Here is a 22,710-nt window from a genome sequence, read left to right on the forward strand (position 1 = left end):
TATGCATAACTGAAGGAATAAAGAGGTTAGAATTGACTATTGGAAGAACAGAGAAATGGCATTTGAATTGACTGATATAATGCATAACTAAAACTATGGATTACAGCAAGGTAGTGATAATAACATTAATGATTATCAGTGTTTATCCTTCAGGGACACAGAAGGAAATGATGACTATAGTCCCATTCCCTTTCTTAATGAGCTACCAGCCAAATTTCCTCATACAAGCAAATGTGTACTATTTGTACAAAGAAAAAGATAATGGTAAACTGAAATCCCTTCTGTCTATTCAAAGATTCCATTGCAGTGGGAAAAGAGAAGGGAGTTGCTCATGGTAGCCTAGCCAACAATCCCCCAAATAAAATTGGTCATTCACTTCATGGCTGAAGTGCACAAATTAGCTACTATGTTTCTCTGTAAATTACACAATCACTAGACTTTACAGTACATCCAGTGAAGTACTTTGAAATATCTGGCTGACATGACAGGTTCTATATCAAATGCAAGGATTATTATTAATATATTATTATTATTAATAATTATAAATATTATTACGAAATAATTTATTAATTATCATAGTCGATATTCCCAATTCACCAAAAGAAACATATAAAGTCCCACTCATCTTGTTGCTGATGAACTTTATTTATCTGCACAACAGTGATTATTCAACATAACACAATAGGTGAGGCTTTTTGAGATCACGTTGCCGTATCACATGGGAGTAATATAACTTGAATAAAAATCCTAAAACTGTAGTTGTAGCTTCTCCTTTGTCTACTCTCTTGATGCATCCTAAGATATTGTTTTGAGTTTACCTTTTTAAACTATTTAACATTAAAATACACCTCTATAAAGTTCCATTTGCAACATTTTCTCTCAAGACTGAAGAGCCCAACGTGATTAAACGTGTTCATAACTCATTCCTTTTAACTGGGGATCATCCTTATGGATCTCTGTTGCACTGCCTCTAGGGTCTGGGCCTTATGTCCTCGGCCCACAACTGTATCCTATGTAAAAGTGCTCTGGTCCGACTGTATCTTGAGTATGTTTTCTGGGGATCTGAACTCAACTGATTTGTCAATAGAGTCCAGCATCGTGTTTGTCTTGTTTATTCCTGGTTCACACTGTTTTGATATGGTGAGTAATGAGTCAACAAATACCCCTAGATCTCTTTCTGCTTCCTGTTTGGCAAGTTCTATCCCACCCATAAAGTACATCCATTAGCTATTCTTACTTCCTGTATGAAGAACCTTGCATTTATCTGTATTAGACAACATTTGTCCAATTATCACCCCGGCATACTCTATCAAGCTCTTTTTGTAGGACCTTTGCTGCCTCTTCTAATTTCACACTTCCCTTCAGGTTGGTGTCTTCTGCAAATGTAACTATCTTACCTGGATTGATGAGTCCAGGTTATTGATGTATGAAAGGAACAGGAGGAACAGAACCCTGAGACCCAGCTTAACACAGCCCCATTTTATCCTGGCATATTTAATGGTTATATATAAAATATAAGCTAAAAGAAAATGTCCTTTCCTCACTATTTCCTCACTCCACTATTGTGGAGTCTTGTAGCTCAGTGGTTAGAGCACTTGCTTTGCAAGTGAGAGACCTGAGTTCAATTCCAGGCAGGGCGAAACCTTGGGCAAGTTTCCTTACTCCACACGCCTAATAATAATCCCTCCAAAAAAGAACCAATAATAAATTGGTCATTTTCAATCTACGACTGTTTGTGGGACATTGCTGTGCGCAATTGGCTGCTGCGTTCGCCCACAAATATACAGTCAATTCACTTTACAGTATATTCTGTGAAGCGCTTTGGGACGTCTATAAGACGTGAAAAGTGCTATATCAAATGCAAGGATTATTATTATTATTTGATGACATCTATAAGAACAATGTGGTCCCATTATCTGATGTGTCTGGTGAAGAAATTTACATCACTAATTATGACATTGACATCTTAATGAATGCAGATGATGTTATCCTGTTAGTAAGATGAATGGAAATTTGCAAAATTTAAGTTATACTAAACAATGTTTAACTTATGAAGAGTAAGGACCATGCAGTTCAACAAAAAAATTAATGCACTCAATGATTATATTCATTTCTATCACTAATCCAACCCCAATGCCTCCTCATTTCCATTCATTACTCACGTTTGATTCTTACTTTTACCTGGACTAGTATCTTGATTGGGGCAAGAATAACATGCCAGATAGGTGACCTTTGGTACCTGCTGATCGTGTGTTAACTGCTGGGAGGAAGACAAAAACAGCCTGGGCTGGCTGACCAATGATGAAACTTTATTGTTTGTTAAATCTAGCCATCTTTTCATTAAGTCTTTATGATGGAAAATCACATTATTATAAAGGCATATCAGAAAGGGTGCAATTTATTTTATTTCAGAAAATACATTCAAATTTTATTTTTTAATAGCGTCATAAATCCCTTAATTGATGAATACTAAATTCACAAGGCTTGCGATTGCTGAACTAACACTAACCACAACATTGCACGTTTTGCGTACGAGTATGTATACATAGAAACCTTCACTTTTGCCCATTAAATTATGAAATAAATAAATAAATGTACAATGGAAAGGAACATCATTTTAAGAGGTTCAGACTTAATAGGCCAGTGTTTATTCCTTAAATGAAGCCAACACACTTAAGAAGAAACAACTTGAGTGGTTTAACATGCTGTCCTTTCAGCTCTGGGACTTGGGGTTGAATCCAGCTATACTGGTGGAAGCAATCAGGCTTCACCTGCAACCTGGAACAATCCATGTACTGAAATTAAGTTAACCATTTAATACTGGACATAACAACAACAACAAAATTACATTTGTAGATTGCCTTTCATGGCAGGAGGATGTCTCAAGGTGCTGGACAATCAGTTTTTCGGACCCAAGCTAGTGTTTGGGATCGGAGAGGATGGAGAGCAGGTGGGAAGGAGGGTGATCGAAGGCACAGTCAAAGAGAAAGGTCTTGAGACTAGTCTTGAAGGAGGCAAGGGAGGAAACGAGGTGGAGGGACTGTGGGATGGAGTTCAAAAGGGTGGGGGCAGAGATTCATTCAAGATCCTGGTCCACACCTTCAAAGCCCATCATGGCCTTGCTCCCCCCTATGTCTGCAACCTCCTAACCCCTTAGCAATCTGCACGCACCCTCCGTTCAGTGTGCTCCAACCTGCTTCACATCGCCCGCCTCGCCTGCCAATGGTGGGGCGGGCGAGGCGGGGGATGTGAAGCAGGTCGGAGCCCGCTGAGCGGAGGGTGCGTGCAGGTTGCTAAGGGGTTAGGAGGTTGCAGAGGTAGGGGGGAGCCAGGCCATGATGGGCTTTGAAGGTGTGGACCAGGATCTTGAATTATATCCTCTCGGTGATGGGAAGCTAGTGGAGTTGGGTGAGGATGGGAGTGATAGGGTCACAGAGCCTGGTGCAGGAGAGGACACAGGCTGCAGAGTTCTGGATGATTTACAGCCTATTTAGGGAAGAGTTGGGGAGGTCGACAAGAGGGAGTTTGCATAGCCATGTTATGAATACGTGCATGAGGTATCTCGGCAGCCTGTGATGTGAGACAGTGGCGGATCCGGGCTATGTTGCGGAGGGGGGAAAGCAGAGCGGATCATGGCATGGATGTGGGATAGAAAGGATAGTTGAGGGCCAAGCAAGACACCAAGATTCCGGACTGGCTTAATAAGATGGAGTGTGCATCCTTGGATGGTGACGCTGTTAGCGCCTAAGGAGTGGAGGCACTGATGGGAGCCAATTAGGAGAGCCAGCGTCTTGTTGACATTCAACCATAGAAAGTTAGCTCTCATCCAGGACTTTCTATCAGGACAGCAGTGGTCGTGGAGTTGGGGCATGGAGGCAGAGAGATAGAGTTGGGTGTTATCCGCATGTGGAAGTTGACCCCATGTCTGCGGATGCTGTTACCAAGAGGGAACATATAGATATTGAAGAGGAGGGGACCAAGTACAGAGCGCTGAGGAATGCAGCACAAGACAGTGCAGGGGCTAGAGGAGAAAACGATTGTTGAGACAAAGTGGAGATGGTGTAAGAGTAGGATCTGAACCATTCAAGGGCAGAACCATGAAGGTTGAGGTGAGAGTTGAGGTGGTGGAGGAGGATAGAGTGGTCAATGGTATCAAAGGCAGCAGAGAGGTCAAGGAAGACGAGGATGACAAGGAGGCACAGGGAGCCCTGGTCACTGATGGACAAAATGTCAGTTGTCACTTTGACCAAAGCTGTGTCTGTGCTGTGGGCAGCACTGAAACCTGATTGGAGGGGTTCATGAAGGGAGTGGTAGGAGAGGAAGGAGTGAAGCTGGGAAGCAACGACTTGTTTCAGGACCTTGGAAAGGAAAGGGAGGTTAGAGATGGTGCAGTAATTTGAGAGCAGGGATGGTTTTTTTTTTAAGGATAGGCGTGATGATGGCTGTTTTAAATCCAAATTACAACAGTAACCATCACTCAATAGTAACAGGCAATAAGGAAATCTGTTCTTGAGGAAATTAAAACGGGACGTGCTACTTTGGGGCTATAAAAAGGGAGTGTTACTGCATATGTGATCTGTGCTGCATTTGTAGTTGGAGAAACTCAGAGGAGAACTTAAAATCTAAAGAGTGGGAAAATATTCAGTTCCACACATCTATTTTCTGTATCTTGAGCACCAAAACTTCCCAATTATTAAATGCACAGCATTAAGTATGGAGATTTGTTCAGTCACAGTTATTGTATTCGGTGTTTGCCACCATCTTTCATTATCCAGATTGGCCATTGATAGCATGGAGAGCAACTTCTCCATTGCCCAAGACTGTCAACAAACTGCACAAACAGATTTGAAATCATGTAGCAAAGCAACAGCCAAGCTAAATACAACGATTATCCAAAGTATTGTATTTGGAATAATACATTTCCCTGAGAAAGACTTTAGCTATATTTGGTATTTTCATTTCTAGTTCAAACTCATTAAAATAAAATTTACGTTGTTCTATCAATTTTATACAAAGATAATGTATCCTTTCACTCTTAGTGGCAGCTGTTTGGCAGACAAGATTTAAATCCCCAAGCTAGCAAGAATAATAGGATTCACGAGTGCATTTCAACAACAACTTGCATTATTTAACGCCCTTCACATGGGGTAGCGTCTCAGAGCGCTTGACAGTGGCGGAGTCTGACCCCAATTTTAAAACTTAAAACAGAACACTGTGTCATAGAGCTCCAATTAAGATTTAAATTATTTCACTTGTTTTATGTTAGAAACAGAACATTGAGTGAAGAGCTAAAGAATACAGAATGTCAATGCACTTTACAGTGTATCCTGTGAAGTGCTTTGAGACGTATCAACAGCATGATAAGACACCATATAAAATACAAAGTTCATCATTATGATAATGATAAGTAGCATAACCATAAATCAGCACTTAAAGTATTACTTAAAATCAACAGAATATTTAAATAATATTTTAAATGCTGATTAATGGTTATGCTACTTCTTATCATCATAATTACGATCCTTGCATTTTATATAGTGCTTTACCATGCTATTGAGATGTCTTAACAGGATATACTCTAAAGTGAATTGACAGAGTATTTGTGAGCAAAATGTGTTGTTTACATGAAATAAATTCTTAATTTCATTGCCCTCCACCAATTATCTTCCATCTTATTTTATGCATCATAAACAATCATGTATAAAGGTATAGGGAACTCAACAATGTGTGACTACAACACGTGGCTGGAAATGATTGGAGTTGAAGTATCCTCAATGAAACACTGCACCTTCAGCCCAACTGAGCTCCAGTTACTGAAATATAAGCTAAACTTGATTGTTTGGGTTGTTTTTGGTCAGCTGGCTGCTTGAAACATACAAAAATCAATCATCATAATTAAGAGTATTCAAACAACAACAACAACAAGATTACATTTGTATAGTGCCTTTCACATGGGAGGATGTCCCAAGGCTCTGGACAGAGTACAGTATTTCAGACTCGAGCTGGGTTCAGGGGGTGGAGAAGGGGAAGGGGGGTGACTGATGGCATGGTCGAAAAGGAGGGTCTTGAGGCGGAATTTGAAGGAGGCTAAGGAGGGGGCGAGGCGGAGTGAATGGGGGATGGAATTCCAGAGGTTGGTGGGGCGAGTGGGTCAGGGGACGTGGAGCAGGCCAGAGCCGGCTGAGCAGAGGGAATGGGTAGGTTGGTATAAATTGGCTCCACGAATTCTGGATCAAGCCATTCCTTTTGGGAACAGAAATATATTGTACCTCCAGGTAAAACAGAAAAGGACTTTTATTTTACAATGAAAGTGGTAAGGAATTAAAGATTAGTGGATGGAATCTGTGATATTTCACAATACATTTCTTGTGATAACTATTATAAGGAACACGTTATAAAATGTTTCGCCCACAAATATCCGGTCAATTTACTTTACAATCTATTCTGTGAAGTGCTTTGGGACGTCGAGAAGACGTGAAAAGCGCTATATCAAATGCAAGGATTATTATTATTATTATAAAATGTTGCTATTTCATACTGTTCAATAATTAATACTCAATGATGAATCACCTCTAGGTTAGAAGGCTGTATTTTGACTTTGAGATCATAAAGTCTTAATGTTCCAGCATAATAAAAGGCTATAGCAAATGTATTGTTATTATATTGTTACAACAGATATTTATTTATATTATCAATTATATCACTAACAATTAACTTGTTGTAGAGATTGTGGATTCTATCTAAAACTAAATGTGTATCAATCATTGTAGGCTGCAACTGCAGCATTGTGTCGAGTTCTGGGCATCTTACTTCAGCAAAGATGTTAGGGCCTTGGAAGGGGTGCAGAGAAGGTTCACTAGAATGATTCTGAGGATGAGGGGTTACAGTTCTGAGGAGATTGGGGAAGCTGGGTCTGTTTCATTGCAGCACAGAAGGTTAAGAGGGGGACTTGATTGAGGTTTACAAAATCATGAGGAGTTTTGTGTGAAAGGTGCTTTACAAATGTAATTTTGTTGTTGTTAGGTTAAATAGAGAAGTTATTTCCATTAATTTAGGAGTCAGTAACTAGGGAACACAGTTATAAAATAGCCACAAGAAGAGCAAAAGAAGAATTTAGGAAGAATTTTTCACCCAGAGCATTGTTAGGATGTGGAACACCCTGCAAAGTAGAATAGTGGAAGCAGAGTCCGTTATAGCTTTCAAGAGAAAAGTAAACAAGCATATGAAAGAGATGCTCTTGAAGAGGTATGGGGATAAGGCAGGGCAGTGGGATTCGAGCAATCTGCTGTGAGCTGGTGCCGACTCAATGTCTCAACTTACTTTGTTCTGCGCTGTAGATTTCAATGTTAAACCCCTTGTCAGGACTTTGAACTCGTACAGTCTGGGGAGAAGCGAGTTTCTCAGTGTCCTCACCAATAATCCTTCAGGTAAAATTGGTCATTCACTCCATGGCTATTTGTGTGTTATTGCTGTGTGCAAATTGGTTGCTGCATTCATCTTCAGCATACACAGTAACTCCATTTTACAATATATTCTGTGAAGCATGTTATTATTAACAATAATAATTTTACAACTACAAGCCACTGTGAAGCGCTCCAAGATGCTACCCTGCATGAAGGGCACTATATAAATGTAAGTTGTTGTTGCACTGAACTAAAATCTTGACATAGAAAAAAATATTTTATGTTCATGGTTTGGGCAAATTATATGTTACAATTCCCAATATTAATTAAAGAATAAGCAACATAAGCCTTCCTTTTGTATTCTTCCCTTTCCTACAGGTTAATTATGGATATGAAGTATGATCATTTGATTGTTACTGAGAACAGGGAATTATTTTACTCCAGCCTGGCCCCAAATGCTGACTCAAACATCTTAGTGACATTGATCATCCTCTGGATGGCAGAGACCAAATAAATATCTAAACTGAATAGGAAATGGTTTTGAAAAATGCTTAGCAATGAGGCCTCTGTGAACAATCAGTGACGGATTTCTGCTCCAAGGTGAATTTGTGATTCAGATAGCTCAGCGGTTGGTATGTTTTGTAAATAGCAAAGGGATCATAAAATTTATTTAGAACATTTCTAGAATGTAAGGAATATAATCAGAATTACGGAGGATTTTGTTATGGATGATAAATTGTTAGGGAAAAGTGAAAAATCTTTTTATGACCGCAATTAATCATCACTGCTTAATGACAGTGCAAGTAGATATTGGTGAGGTTTTATTTGCTTATGACAAGGCTTCATCTTATAAATTAAAATATATAATTTTACACTCTTGTACATACCAAGCGTAGAAGAAAATTGTTAGAACTGATGAATATTGAATTTCTTAATGGCTCAAGGAATTTATTTGATGGAATTATAAAACCAGAAGGTCCCAGATTCAATCTTCAGTATATGCTGAGTTAGTTGTTTTCTGCTATTGCAGCAATAGGGTGCCAAGGCAATGCTCTTAATGTCAAGCTTTAGAGAGGCGAAAATCAGCCAGGATTCCCATTTACGGTTTGCAGGCCTATGGGAGAGCACCTGGGACTCCGATTTAATTGGATAGCTCTTTTCATAGAGCTAACACAGACACGATGGGCTGAATGGCCTTCTTCTGTGGTGTGTAATTCTATGATTCTATGACCCTGGTGATTCTGTTCTAATATCAGATGAGAACAGGATTAAACTCAACCTCTGCTTCTCCCCCCACCACAACACACACAAACTTCCCCACCTCAGTCTATCATACTATCCTTACTCACTATCAATGCTCATCCACAGATTATGGCCATTGGGTTAAATACCAGATAGAACCATATGAAGAAGGTAAGAGCAATTAATCTTCTTACACTCATGTATTGATGTTAGATGAGGACATGTTAAGGGTTCACCTCACCCCCTGTCCCTTCCGCCCCCACCCCCACTAGTCTAACAAACTCCTATTGCTGCCACTGTCAACACCCATAGATAATGGCCAATTGATTTAGGTAACAGCTGGAACCATAGCTCCAGGGGACGGTAAAAACAGCCAAGCTCCTTCAAACCCAGAGATTGGGAGAAGATGAAATTGGTGAGAGGGAAAGTAAACATTTATCTTGCATCATTTGAATTAAGTGTGATGATTTCTCAAGAATGTTACTGAAACAATATTGAATTGTATACGAATACAGACAGAAGAGGCACAGAATCCAGGATATTTATAACATCATATTAGAGTTTTTTTAATCCTAAATAGAAACTTTTTTTAAAAAAAATAGAAAATATATATTAGGCATCTAGTATGTGACTTTTATTGGGGCTGAAAGCAGATGTTACCTCAATGGTAGCAGTAGTAGCATTCTCTCCTCTGAATGAGAAGGTTGTGGGCTCAAATCCAAAGTCGGGACTTGAACTCACAGTATAAGCTGACACTCCAGTGCAGCGCTGAAATGTGTTGCATTGTTAAAGGTTCTATCCTTCAGATGAGATGTTAAATTGTGGTCCCAGCTACCTGTTCAGGTGGATGTTAAAAATCTCATGGCACAATTTAAAAAGAGAAGGGAATTTCTCCAGAGTTCCTGGCCATCAGTCCTCCAAATACAATTGATCACTCATTTCATGGCTGTTTGTGGGACCTTGCTGTGCACAATTGTGCTGCCAATTTGCCTACAAAATTTAGTCATTCCACTTTCCAGTAAATTCGGTAAAGTGCTTTGAGACGTCCTTCCAACGTGATAAGACGCTATACAAAGATTATTATTAATATTATAATTCTAGCTGAAAAAAATCAGGAACGTGTTCATTATCTCCACAAAATATAGCTTAAATGTTGCTCAAAACATGAGCTTGTAATGTCTGGGTACATTTGGCTTAAGTTTAGCGTCATCAGTAAAAGGGCCAGCACCAAAAGGTAGGACACATTAAAATAATTGTACAGCCAACATACACAGTGCTGACTGCCAACCAACCTCTGTAGCACATGTCCAACAATAAACTGCTTTCACACTAATTGGCCCGTGTGCTGTTCCCGCCCACGTAATAATGTCACGCCGAGCCTACATGATGATGTTACACACTTACAGTCATTGACCCCAATCACAATGTGCATCAGACAACCGTTCAGTGGAGAGCGACATTGAGGAGCTAGTTATCTTAACTGAAACAAATTAAAAAACAATGCAGGTTGTAATTTCCAGCAGAAACTATTAACGTAAGTTTGACAATGATTCCACTGACGTACTGTAGAGATCCCTAGTCCACTGTACAGCTAAAAAGGAAGAAAAACAAACCACACTAAGAGGATGATATTTAGTTTAATAAGTATCAAAGCTCGTCAGAAATAATTGTGTTTGCCTAGAAGAAAATAAAGTACGTGAACAAATTGGCTTATTGCAGAGATGGTTGGCCAGACAGCATAAGCTTTATCACACCACAAAAGCCAATTTGCCTATGGCAGGAGAACTGATGAAGCAATACAAATTCCTTACAAAAGGCAGGCAGCAGAGATATCAGCATAGATTGCTTGGGAGAATGTTGCATGAAGGTCACCATATGATCAGGAGGTACTGGGAAACAATTAAAACCTTTAGTATGGTAGTTCAGGCTGAGTAAACAGTATTATAGGACTGTTTTCAGAACTGTACTATTTGTGGAAAACTAGTTGAGAATCAGTGATGCTGTTTATTCTTGAAGAATGTGATGATGGGAAGTTGGATGTAACTGTCTTTGGGCGAAAAAATACATGATACTCATGGATGTCAATTGATATTCTTTTTCTATTAAATAACTTAATGATCCAGCACATTGTGATCCTAGTATTGCATAACATGAGTATCCAAACCAAACTTCCATATATGTATGCCACCTATAAAGGAAATTTATTAAGATAATCATCTTTATATTGATATAGCATTTTTCATGTCGGGAGGATATCTCAAAGTGCTTTGCAGGATTTATTGTAAAGTGGGATGACTGTATATTTGTGAGCAAACATGGCAGCCAATTTGCATACAACAATGTCCCACAAACATCCATGATGTGAATGAGCAATTTTATCCTGCGTATTGTTGGTCAGAATACCAGGAGAAACTTTTCAAAAAGTGCAATAGGATCTTGAAGTCCATCTAAACAGGTAGACGGTGCTTCTGTGTCTCAATCTAAGGACCTCACCTCCAATAATACTGCACATCTCCCAGCACTACACTGGAAACTCAGCCAAGATTATATGAGTTCCAAGTCCTGATGTTGGGATTGAACCACAACTGTCTGATGCAAGGGTGAGAATTCTATCAACTAAGCCAGGGTGACACATGAATTTACATGTGTCTGAAATGGACCATATCCTATGTCCCTGGAGGGGTGTGCTCTGATTACCTAATACTGGAGAGTACTAGGCACAAATTGACAAGAGCCAAGGTTTAGGTGACTCCAGAATGTGCATTACTGTTGGAGTATAACCTCATAACATAAATCACATTGCCACCAGGAAAATCCCAATAAATTAAACTAACTAGCAAGATATTGGCTCCATTGGCCAATAATCCCATACATCCACACATACATACACACACACGCATATATACATACATAAAATAAAATTGGTCATTCACTTCGAGACTGATGTAGGACATTGCCGTGCAAAAACTGATTGACACATTAGCTTACAAATATAGTCACTGCACTTTACAATAAGCTGCTGTGAAACACTTGAAGATATTTAGACTATATAAGATGCTACTCCAAATGCAGGGATTATTTATCATTATTATTATTATTTCACGGGACGTGCTCCTATTTCCATACTATGGACCATGACTGATACCCCCTCTAGGAACCCCCCCAAATTATTCAGCGTCATGAACTGAGGACAGAACGTATAAATCCAGTCTGTACATTCATATCGATCTCAAACTGTGTGATATTTTATCACTTCCAGCAATTTAAGCTGGGATCAATCTTCCAGATGAGAGTTCAGCACTCAGTGTTCGATATAAAAGGATATTCCATCAGTACTTCTTTCACCATCGGTATAAACTATCACAAATGGACCATTAAATATTATGCAGGCTCAGTGAAACAAAGTGAATAATCACTGAAATGGTGTGCCTGAATAGCTTTCAGTATAATGCACATATTGCAAAGCTCAGCAGTCTTTCAATTTGGATTGTGCTGTCATCTCTGGAGACTTGTATTCAAAGTTAACCAAAAGCAAGAAGGTGATTAAAATGATAACTTCCTTCTAATAATTTGAGTCCAAATTGCAATGAATTGAATTATTCTCAAACAACACTGAAATGCACTTCGTAAAAACATTGCAACTGAATTCATTACACTCAATTAAGGGTTGTGCAGTTGTATAGTATTATTGGGTGGAAAATGGGCACTATTGTAGAAAGATGTCATTATCAATGATTAGTTTGCTTTATTCAAAAAATTCCATTATTGATAAACAGTTGTTATGGTCTTCCTTGCAGAACAACAAATTACATTTATGCAGCACCTTTCACAATGGGAGGACATCCCAAGTTAAGAGTATCTTCCTGAGTGTTAAACTATATTTAGCTTTTTCTAGCAACAGTATACAGTAGCAAGATATTGTAGCATTGAAGAGAGCACAGCATAGACTTATAAGGATGTTACCTGGGATGAGTGGACACAGCTATCAACAACAACTTGCATTTACATAGTGCCCTTCACATGTATATGCTCAGAGTGCTCAATGTTATGAGAATGTGGAACTCAATGTTGGAAGCTGTGGTTGCAGCTGTGCCTATCAAGATCCTCTCACTGATCTACAAATCCCTTCAAAGCTGAAATCATAATATTATTCTGACAATAATTATTACAATAATCCTCATGGCAATCTAATTTTGAACAAAAAAAAACTGAATTCCATTTAAAGACACAAGGTTAAAGTGTAGTTTTACAGTAGTTCCTTACCATCACAACTTGGTAATGGATGATTCCACCAATGGTTTTTTTCACATATCAGAGGCTCTTCATGTCCTAGTGTATAGCCAGGTTCACAGTTGAATGTCACTTTTGAGCCTATTGAAAACTCTTGGCCATATCGATGCCCATTAACAGGTATACCTGGATCCATGCAGGAATATGTATCAACTGCAACACCTGCAAGGGAAAAGGGAAAACATGAAGCAAAGCGAATAAACTATGAACCTTAAAGTTAAGTATTTTTTCATTATTTCACAAAAGCTGCTATTTGCCACTGCTACCCGCTCCACAAGACATCCATGTTCAGAGCAATACAATATACATTTATATGGCGCCTTTTACATTGGGAGGATGTCTCAAGGAGCTTTATACAGTTGGTGGGACACTGAAGCCAAGGATTGGGAGCTGAATAGGGTGTGATGGCGAACGTTGACCAAAAGGGGTGGGCTTTGAAAGAGGAGAAGGAGGGGGTGAGTTGGAGGGACTTCATGGTACCAGAGAGCAGGGGTACAGTACCAAAAAGTGCAATGCTTAAAAGCTTATTTGGTGCAGGGAGGGAGGATAGAACAGGAAACATGAAGCAGGTCAATGTTCGCTGATCAAAGGAAGTGTCCATTTTTAATAATAAAAGTAAGAGAAGAAAGAAAAGCCAACGAAGAACAGATCAATTGAATCATATCAGGGAAGAGATTTAAAAGCAATGCTTACTCTCATAATGAATCTTGAAACCGATGTTAGAACGACTGTTGTCCGTTGAAAAGAGAAGGTAAAGATAGTTGGTGCTGCTAAATAGAAACTGAGGAACTTGTGTGCCATTAAAAGAGCCAAGAAGAGGGGAAAGAAGATTTGATCCATCGTGAATCTCTAGAACATCATAATTAACTTCAGTCTGGAACCTATGGGGAGAAAGATTTAAGTTCATCTTAAATAAGTCATTATTCTACAGTTCAAATAAGTTTAAGTACTCTAGAGCTACGGGCTAACCTCATAACAACCTTATCCAAACAGACTTAACACAAATTAATTAATGATCATGCTTCTTCCAAAGGGAAGCAATGCAGCAGATTAATTCATAAGGTAAAGAGAAAATGCAAGATTCTCCTGCATTGGGAAGCAAAATGCTAACTCTTCAAAGTGTTATATAGTTATAATTTCATGGGCATAACACATAATTGAAACTATGTATCTAGCAAAATAGTAATGGTAAAATGCTACTTTTTCAAATAGACAAAATGGCTATAATTAGCAATTGATTTATTTAAGACATCAACACTAAACTTATTTTCCTCTCTTGAGGACAACTTTATACAAATTGAATCACTGGCAAAAGCACAGAGAATTGTTTTACATGGTTAACACAGTCGTACGAGAAACGCAAAGTAACAAAAGTTTGTGAGAAGACCTTTCAAATGTTATTTTGATGGAATGTCCTGGTTCAGCTTCAATCACCCACTCACAATTCTGAGAGTCTTTATAATATCCAGGCCAGCCTGGTGACAGGATTATGCCATTGGGAGAAGAAAAGTGGCCACCACATGGAGCTAAAAGAAGGGCAGAGATTTGTACCTTAATTCAAATGTATCCCTGTAAATACAGGGCAAGGCATTCAACAAAAGGCACAGGCTTGAAATATGGGAAAACAATTGATTATGAACATCAACAATAAAATAGTCTGGAAGAACCTGCTCTTTTCATTGCAACAATGCTTTCACATCACTATGGCGACTTCACAGCATGGATGCTGTGTCAGCACCAGGTTGTACTGATAAGCGTACACCAATCTCTTTCTGGAGAGACAACTCCCCTCTTATACAATTTACTGTAAGCTTTCTAAGCCTTAAACAGTTAATAAGTTAAAAGATTTCTAATTAAACTTCAGTGACCCACATGAAACAACCTATTATGTGAAGCATGAAATCCAAGCTGTAAAGCTTTGTGATGTTTGTTACTGTGTGGCTTTGAGATACTTTAGAACCTTGATTAGTTGTAAATGTGCAAAAAGAGCTGAGAAACATGGAACCATTCAGGATTTGCCAATAGATTGCCTACAATGTAAATATGCACAGCACTTTCTTTGTGGTCTCTTGACTGCAACAGCGCATTTGTAACATCAAACAGGAACCAAAATCAATAAAAGCAAATTGAGTGTTCCAATTCTCATTTAATGCAATATTCAGAAATCAAAGTGTTTGACACTAACAAAAACACCTTTGTGGAGTCGAAATGACTACACTCAGTGTATTCTACGCAGATATTATCATCATTTAACAGGTGACTTCTAATCTATCCACCATAATCTTCTTTCCCACTTCTGTCTCAGCTACAATTCAAAGTAATTGTCATTATACCTACCTACAACATGGCGCTAATAAACAAATTAATTAAATAATTGAAAAAAGTAGAAATGTTAAAACGGTGCATTGTTTGACGACAAACACTTTCAGTTTAAACAGAGTGTCATCAAGTGAAGCAGAAAATCCAGTGAGTAACCATAAAAATCACTAAGCACAAGGCCCAGGTAGCTTCTCTGGGTTTGCAGCCAAGTCGTTTAGGTGACTTGGCTATAATTTTTTCTCCCTCTTCTGATGAACACAAATCAACAGGCTGGATTTTCCAACAGACGAGCAAAGCATCTCTGTGCACATTTGAAACTTTTCTTGAATAAATTGTCATTAAAGTTATAAATCAATGCCATGCAGATACAGAGGATTGCTCAATCATTCTGGGTGCATGGCATCTGGGTGTAAGAACAGTGTTACTGTCATAGGAATTAAAGAGATTGCAATAAATGATTGATGGGCTGGTGCAATTTACCAAACTCCCTTCCAATACCTTCACATTTGGGAATGGGACCACTCCACATGACCTTTCCTTCCTGTAATGCACAAGTTATGGTTTCTGTCCCTTGGGTTTTGATGAATCCTTCTTCACATAGGACAGACACAGAGTTTCCCAACTGAAAGTTGTCACCAAAGCGTCGGCCATTTATGGGAATGCCAGGATCAGGGCACTCATTGTGTCCAAATGCTAGAAAATAAAGGAAAATATTTACAATGCTTTGAAATTGACAACTATCCTTGTCAATCAGAATATTATTCTGGTCTCATTTTGAAGAAATAGTGCACAAATCATGTAAATACGTTCGAAATTTGGGTTAAAAAAAAGTCTGAACAGGAAATCCACAGAGTAAACAGCACAAACTCCAGGAAAACACATCAGGATGTAAAGCACATCTCAGGCAAGTATTCCCAAGTAGGTTACACTGAATCACAGGAACAATGTTGAGACTCAAGAGCACCTCAGAGCAGAGTTTTTTCTGGTCAGAGTGAGATACACGTTGTCCTGAGGCCCTTTTTCTATTGTTCATGCCATTTACGTTGTGGTTTTTCTACTCACAATAGATTTTCCAACCCCCATTGTCCAAGATAAAAAAAGTACAGAACACATCAACTTACATCAGCAATAAGTGCCAATAACACTACCAGTTCAATCACAAAATTAAATTTCTGGTGTCTGCTGTCATTTGGTATCTGTTATAACACCCTGCCAGCAAAATGGGAAATGGGAATGGTTTGTGAAGTCCTGTAGCTCAGTGGTTAGAGCACTCGCTTTGCAAGCGAGAGACCCGAGTTCAATTCCAGGCAGGGCGAAACCTTGGGCAAGTTTCCTTACTCCACACGCCTAATAATAATCTCTCCAAAACCAAAAACAATAATAAAATTGGTCATTTTCAATCTACGACTGTTTGTGGGACATTGCTGTGCACAATTGGCTGCTGTGTTCACCCACAAATATACAGTCAATTCACTTTACAGTGTGTTCTGTGAAGCGCTTTGGGACGTCCTCCCGACGTGAAAAGCGCTATATCAAATGCAAGGATTATTATTATTATTATTATTATAATCAGCCTTCACAGACATATATAACTAATATATATATATGTGTGTGTGTATACATACTTCTGGATGTTATCCAGAATAAGGGACAACATTACTGTGTTTTAAGGCAGTAACACAGCAAGAGCCTGAATAGTTGTACATCAACTGCTCAAGCTTTGCTCTCATCGTTTAATGATGACGCCTCAACCATTCAATGTAACACTGCTTTGTAACACATTGTGGACATTGTGCAATTCTATGTTAAGTCTGGAGTTATCTTAACATTCCTGTCCTCCAATGCAAAAATAGCCATTGAGCATTGTTGCTGCACAGCAATTCAGTAACACAAAGAGAATAATTGTTAACTGGATGTTCCATATTGTCAATCTTCTACAAGTCCATTTGCATCAGTTTCCTAGTACAAAGAAACACTGAACCATTTTTTATTTAAATTCTATAACCTTTTTGGTTTTCTATTTTAAAACAGCAGATCACTATGGTAGTGTGGTACTTAGAGCATTCATTTCAATTCAACTTGTGCTATTCAGCATTTTGATACCTTTGACGCACATAAAGCCCTATGACACAGAATTACTGACACATCCTCTTTTTGCAGCTATCATGAATCCAACCAGTCTTAATGTTAGAATTGGAAAAATTTCCTGATGCGATGATGGAGTAATAGATATTTTGTATGAAACTAATTAGCACTATAACCAATTTGTTTTTACACCACAGAATCTTGCCTTTATGAACCCTATTTCAACGAAGTGATCAGAGCACCATTTCTCCTGACAGCATGCATGACAAGAGAAGCCACCTCACATTTACTTCAATCAAAGCAAAACAGAACAAAATTGGAGACATGTTAAGAAGGCCAAGCTTCTGGCAATCATGTTGGTAATAAATACAAGACAAGTTGACAAGTGTCAGATTTAATACAATTTGAATGAATGTAATAATACCATTGACAACCTTTTAGGGATAGTATTGGTCACAACTGTTGGCCTAAAATGACACTTTCAGCTTCATTTGTTACATATGTCTTACCCGTGCCAGGTACCACACTGAAGAGCCACTTACTGCTGCCCTCATTTTACAATGTATAGAAAGCTGGATGGCTCAAGTGTAGGGTCTAAAATGCAGGATTCACAAAACATTTGTAAATATTCTGACAGTCTGAGAATCAGACTGATCCGCAGCAGCTGCTCTCTGAGCAGCCGGAAGGCGATTGGGCTGGAGTTCTTGTGTGTCTTTTTGATTCACATCTGGTTAACCACACAATTTGATAACTGTGAATCCTTTCTGAATCCATTCTAATTCTCACATTTTAGACCCATTTAGACCCACTTCCTACCCCCCCCCCACCCCATGACTAGCTATTTGCTAAAGAATGACAGAAACCAATTCTGTGCTAATCTCCTCCTGGCTATCCAGACACTCCCTGTACATTTGACAATCAGCGAACCTTACAACATATAAAAGACCCTGAGGAAGGACAGGTAGAATGTAAACAATGTGTTGCACTAGCACATTGGTGTTGTCATGAATTACTTGCTCATCCCTCAAAGTTATGTCAGTTGGTGTAGAGAAACTCATCTGTATCCTGTCTTTCATAGAGCTTCCTCAATGGGTGTCACCTTTACGTTTAGATTAATTCACCCAAATTTTTCTAATCTTGTCTCAACACAAAAGACTACCGCAAGTTACATTACTTTCCAGCTTTTTGTTTTGTTTTGAATATCCAGAATATGGTTTGCAAAACAAGCTGCCATTTCCGTAGGCTTAATAAATGCTGCAGTCATAAGCGACCATTAAACACGCATTTAAAGGAGAAGGAAAAGATAAACGTACCACTATAGGTGATGTTAAACCCGCGGCCCGACATGGAGTGGTCAGCCTGAAATTCCAGCCGTAGTATATGATTGTTGCTAGTGAGATGAGAAGGAACCTCGGATCCACTGAAGGTTCCTAACACGGGTGAATCAACTGATTCTCCATCCTTTATGGCAAGGAAGTCAAACTGAGATTCCAGGTCAAAATCATTGAAGGAGAGATGGATTCGACTGCCCCAGTCTGCAATGATCAGCCAGACACAGTTCATATTGTTGCTGTAGCCTTCGGGGTAGTCGGGCGATAGCACTGTTCCAATCGGGTCAGTAAAGTTGGACAAACAAGGAACTGTAAAAATAAAAATGCATTTAAAACAGTTAACATTAAAAGTAGCAATTTTAGGTCCAATGTCACCATCCTACAAAATGCACAGTCACAGCACTTTACAGTAAATTCTGGAAGTGCTTCTCGACGATGTGATAAAGCACTATATTAAATGCAATTATTATTTTCATTGTATAAACACTCACTTAAAAATAATTTTCTGTCGTGGCACCACTGTGTCGGTGGTGAGTCATTCTGGTAAACCATGCAGACAGCTGAGTCAAATGGTTTAATGACCGTGACACACTGACCTTTAATTATCATCTAGTTACCCCTGCTATACTGACATTCGTAAAAAAACATTTCTGTAAGATAAAGCTATTTTTTACATAGATTCCGAATGCAAAAATATGTAAAAATAAATCTGCTAACCTCTCCCTATATTAAATTTAAGGCCTCCAGTTTCCGACTCATCAACCAGAGAAAACTGCTTCCCCGTTTTTACATTATCAAAGCCCCCTCATGATTTTGAACATCCCTAATCCAGTTTACTCTAAGCTTTCTCTGTTCAAGCAAAAATAGTCCCAGTTCCCCTCACAAGTAAATCCTCTAATTCCTGGTACCATCCTCATGAATCTCTTTTGTAGCCAATATATGCCCTTGACATTTTTCCTAATTGATTAACATTGTTCATAAATGGGGCTGACGGGGCCGGCAATTAACTAAAGACTTTCCGTGGGTTTGGCTACCATCCAACTCTACAGCAGTCACTAGATCAGAAGAGGCTCATCCAGCATTTGGTCTCACCAACTAATACAATTTCTACCTTGTCAGGGCTCAAACCCCACTTTTGGATATCAAATGATCAACTCGTAATTCTGGGGGGCGGTGAGCGGGAGGTAAGTGGAAACCCCTTAAAGCTGACCTGCCTGCAAAGTGATTTGTTTGCCAATGGGATATCAGAATCAAGCCCACCCTCTGTGGCGGTCTCAATCACTAAGTTCCTGAGCCAGGCACGTCCACAGTACTGGACTGCAGAATTGATGCTGGCTTAATTCAGTTTTATTTGGGGGTGGGGGTTAAAGCAATACCCTACAAGCCGACACTGTAATTCTATTATTCACAGTGTCCTATGGTTAGCAAGTTCTATGCAGTCAAGATTCAGACCTAACTAATTGTGATGAGTTCAGAGGTTTACACACCAATTTGTTACCTACTATCGATGCCCTGATTTGTTATCTACTATAAAAAATACAGAATAACTCAGCTGTTCCTTAGTGGAGACAACAATAAAAGATATATTGGAAGTGCCAAGCAACAAATATGCTTAAAGGTTTTACCACATATTATATTTTTGTCCCAGCCTGTCAATTGTTGTACCAATTTTAATTAAATTCCTCATTGTAATGGATTCAGGCAACCAATAACTGCCTGTAGTTTAGCAATAAATACAGCACCCCACAATACAGAGGAACAATAGGGCCTTTGGCCGCAATAGAATGCACTAAACAAGCTTTGCAGCTCCCCCATATGAATGCAATAACAGGGACATTAGACAGCATGAAACATAGATTAGAAATTTTAAAAATTTCTGAATAAGTTCTACAATAGCAGTAAATGTAAGGTCCTGACAAATAATTGTTTTTTTTCCTTCATTCATGAGCTATTGGTAATCTCAAGAGTACTAGCAAATTGGAAAAATGCCCTTTCACCACTGGGACCAAGGATTGCATCCAGCCCAGACATATGGCAAGAACATTTCATCTCTCCTTTTAAAGGTTTTAAGTTAAATTAGTTGGGAAGGCTTTCTCCAATTACGAGTGGGCATGACTCTGCAATACAAAATGGCCTTCACAATTAAAGATTGATAGAAAATCCATCCCATTTATAGCAATGTCTGTATAAAAGCTAGCCCCAGGGGGTTTGGAGAGGAGATTTCCACATCAATGTTCAGTCTTTGACTTCAAAGGGTCTAAACTTTGAAGTTTCAAGTTAGAATTTAACTATTATATGAGGCATGCAAGACAAAATGGTACTGAGTGTGATTTATCTCAGCAAATTTATAACCACTTCATGAGGTCACGGGAATAAAAAATGCTGGGCTTCATTGAATCTGTTAAGAACGTGATAGCTTTAGGTGATAATTATACACAGGATTTAAATGTGAACATTTCTCTCTCTGAATTCAACAGAACGGCTGGGTTTTGAACTGGTTTCAGAATCTTGCGCTGCTATTTTAGATTTTCGCTTAGGGGCCAGGTTTCCTGCTTCCAATCCTACACCGGTGATATTTGTCAATTTATCATTTGATTTAAGCCAGTATCCCACTCAAACCCCATCTGTTCAGGTGGATGTTGAAGATCCTACACCACTATTCAGAGAGAGAAGGGAGCTTCTCCCAGTATCCTAGCCAACTAGCTCCCAGGTGGTCGAGAAGCCTTGGCTCTTACCAGCCTGGGGCTAATATTCTTTAGAATTACATGAGTAGGGAGGGTATGTGTATTTCATTCCAATACACAAAAATGTTGTTATGTTGGTAGTATGCATATAATACAGGTTTGGATACTCTTAAGTGTGGTGATGGTTTTTCACATGTGTCAAGACACCTGGCTGACCAAAACAAAAACATATAAGCCTTATATATGATCTAGCCAGCAAAATGTCTCAAAGCACATCACAGGATATACTGTAAAATGCATAAGTGTGTATTTTGTGGATGAAATGTAACAACTAATTTGTTCACAGTAATGTCCCACAAAGTGCCATGAAATAAATGACCAATTTTACTTGGGCAATTGTTGGTCAGGACACTAGGAAAAACTACCAACTACCAAGAATGAATGGACAGATGGGAACTTTTCTCCCTGGAGATGACATGTTTAGGAGAGGACCAGATAGATGTGTTTACAGTTTTGAAAAGGTTTGATAAGGTGGATGTTAATAGGCAGATTCCACTTGTTTGTGAGTTTGAATAAGGGGACATAAAGGATCTCCTACGATAGTTAGTGGAGTGGAATTTAGGAGAAACTTCTTTAGAAAAAGGGTGATGAAATGTATTCAACTCATTCCCAGAATCTATGGTTGAAGCGGAAAACATTAACATATTTAATAAGAAATTCAATATTTTCATGATGGAAACATGATAGAGAAGGGAATAGAGGGCTATAGGAGAAGTGATTAGGATGGGGTGGAAGTTCATGTAAAGCATTAACGTAAGCACTAGTTGGGCTGAATGACCTATTTTGGTGCTGTACAGTTAATAACATTCTATATAATGTATGATTCCTTATTTGCTCTAAACTAGTTTATTACTGGGAACAATAGTAGTGTGCTTATAATGTGTTTGATGTTCTCAGACTAGGGAAGGTAAAGGACAAAGAGGTCACTGCATCTGATTGATACTGAATGGTCTTTTGCTGGGAAAGTACATGGGTGAATGTCAGGTGAGGTTAGGAACAGGCTCAGCTGAGAAGGCATCCATGCTTGAATAGTGTGCTAGCAGTTATTATCTGGACTCACTCATGAAAAAGGATCACATTTGCTAAGTTAAGCTAGGAATGCCAGAGACCGTGCAGATCCAGTATGAAACATCACTTTCATGTAAGAAAAGGCAGGAGAAAGCAACAAATAAAAGAACAGGGACATGCTTCTAAGAATGTTTGAAATTTCACCATTGTACATTTTTATCTTGCTTTTCTTCTTCTGTGTTACACAGCACATCACGTCCAAAAGGAGAGACTCGTGATCTGCTTTGA

At 38.8% G+C, this 22,710-nt stretch overlaps 1 protein-coding gene across 1 annotated transcript in view; it reads right to left on the minus strand.

The window, feature by feature from the left end:
- csmd3b (CUB and Sushi multiple domains 3b) overlaps positions 1 to 22,710 on the minus strand; it is a 773,500-nt gene that overhangs the window by 176,305 nt on the left and 574,485 nt on the right. Inside the window, exons 14-18 of the mRNA XM_042331884.1 lie at positions 18,653 to 18,979; positions 15,753 to 15,947; positions 14,323 to 14,461; positions 13,629 to 13,816; positions 12,909 to 13,097 (exon numbers count right to left, since the gene is read on the minus strand). Of these exons, the coding sequence (XP_042187818.1) occupies positions 12,909 to 13,097; positions 13,629 to 13,816; positions 14,323 to 14,461; positions 15,753 to 15,947; positions 18,653 to 18,979 (1,038 nt within the window). The remainder of the gene's footprint in view (positions 1 to 12,908; positions 13,098 to 13,628; positions 13,817 to 14,322; positions 14,462 to 15,752; positions 15,948 to 18,652; positions 18,980 to 22,710) is intronic.

The sequence above is a fragment of the Callorhinchus milii genome, unplaced genomic scaffold, assembly GCF_018977255.1.
Source record: "Callorhinchus milii isolate IMCB2004 unplaced genomic scaffold, IMCB_Cmil_1.0 Scaffold2, whole genome shotgun sequence".
NCBI classification, from domain to species: Eukaryota; Metazoa; Chordata; class Chondrichthyes; order Chimaeriformes; family Callorhinchidae; genus Callorhinchus; species Callorhinchus milii.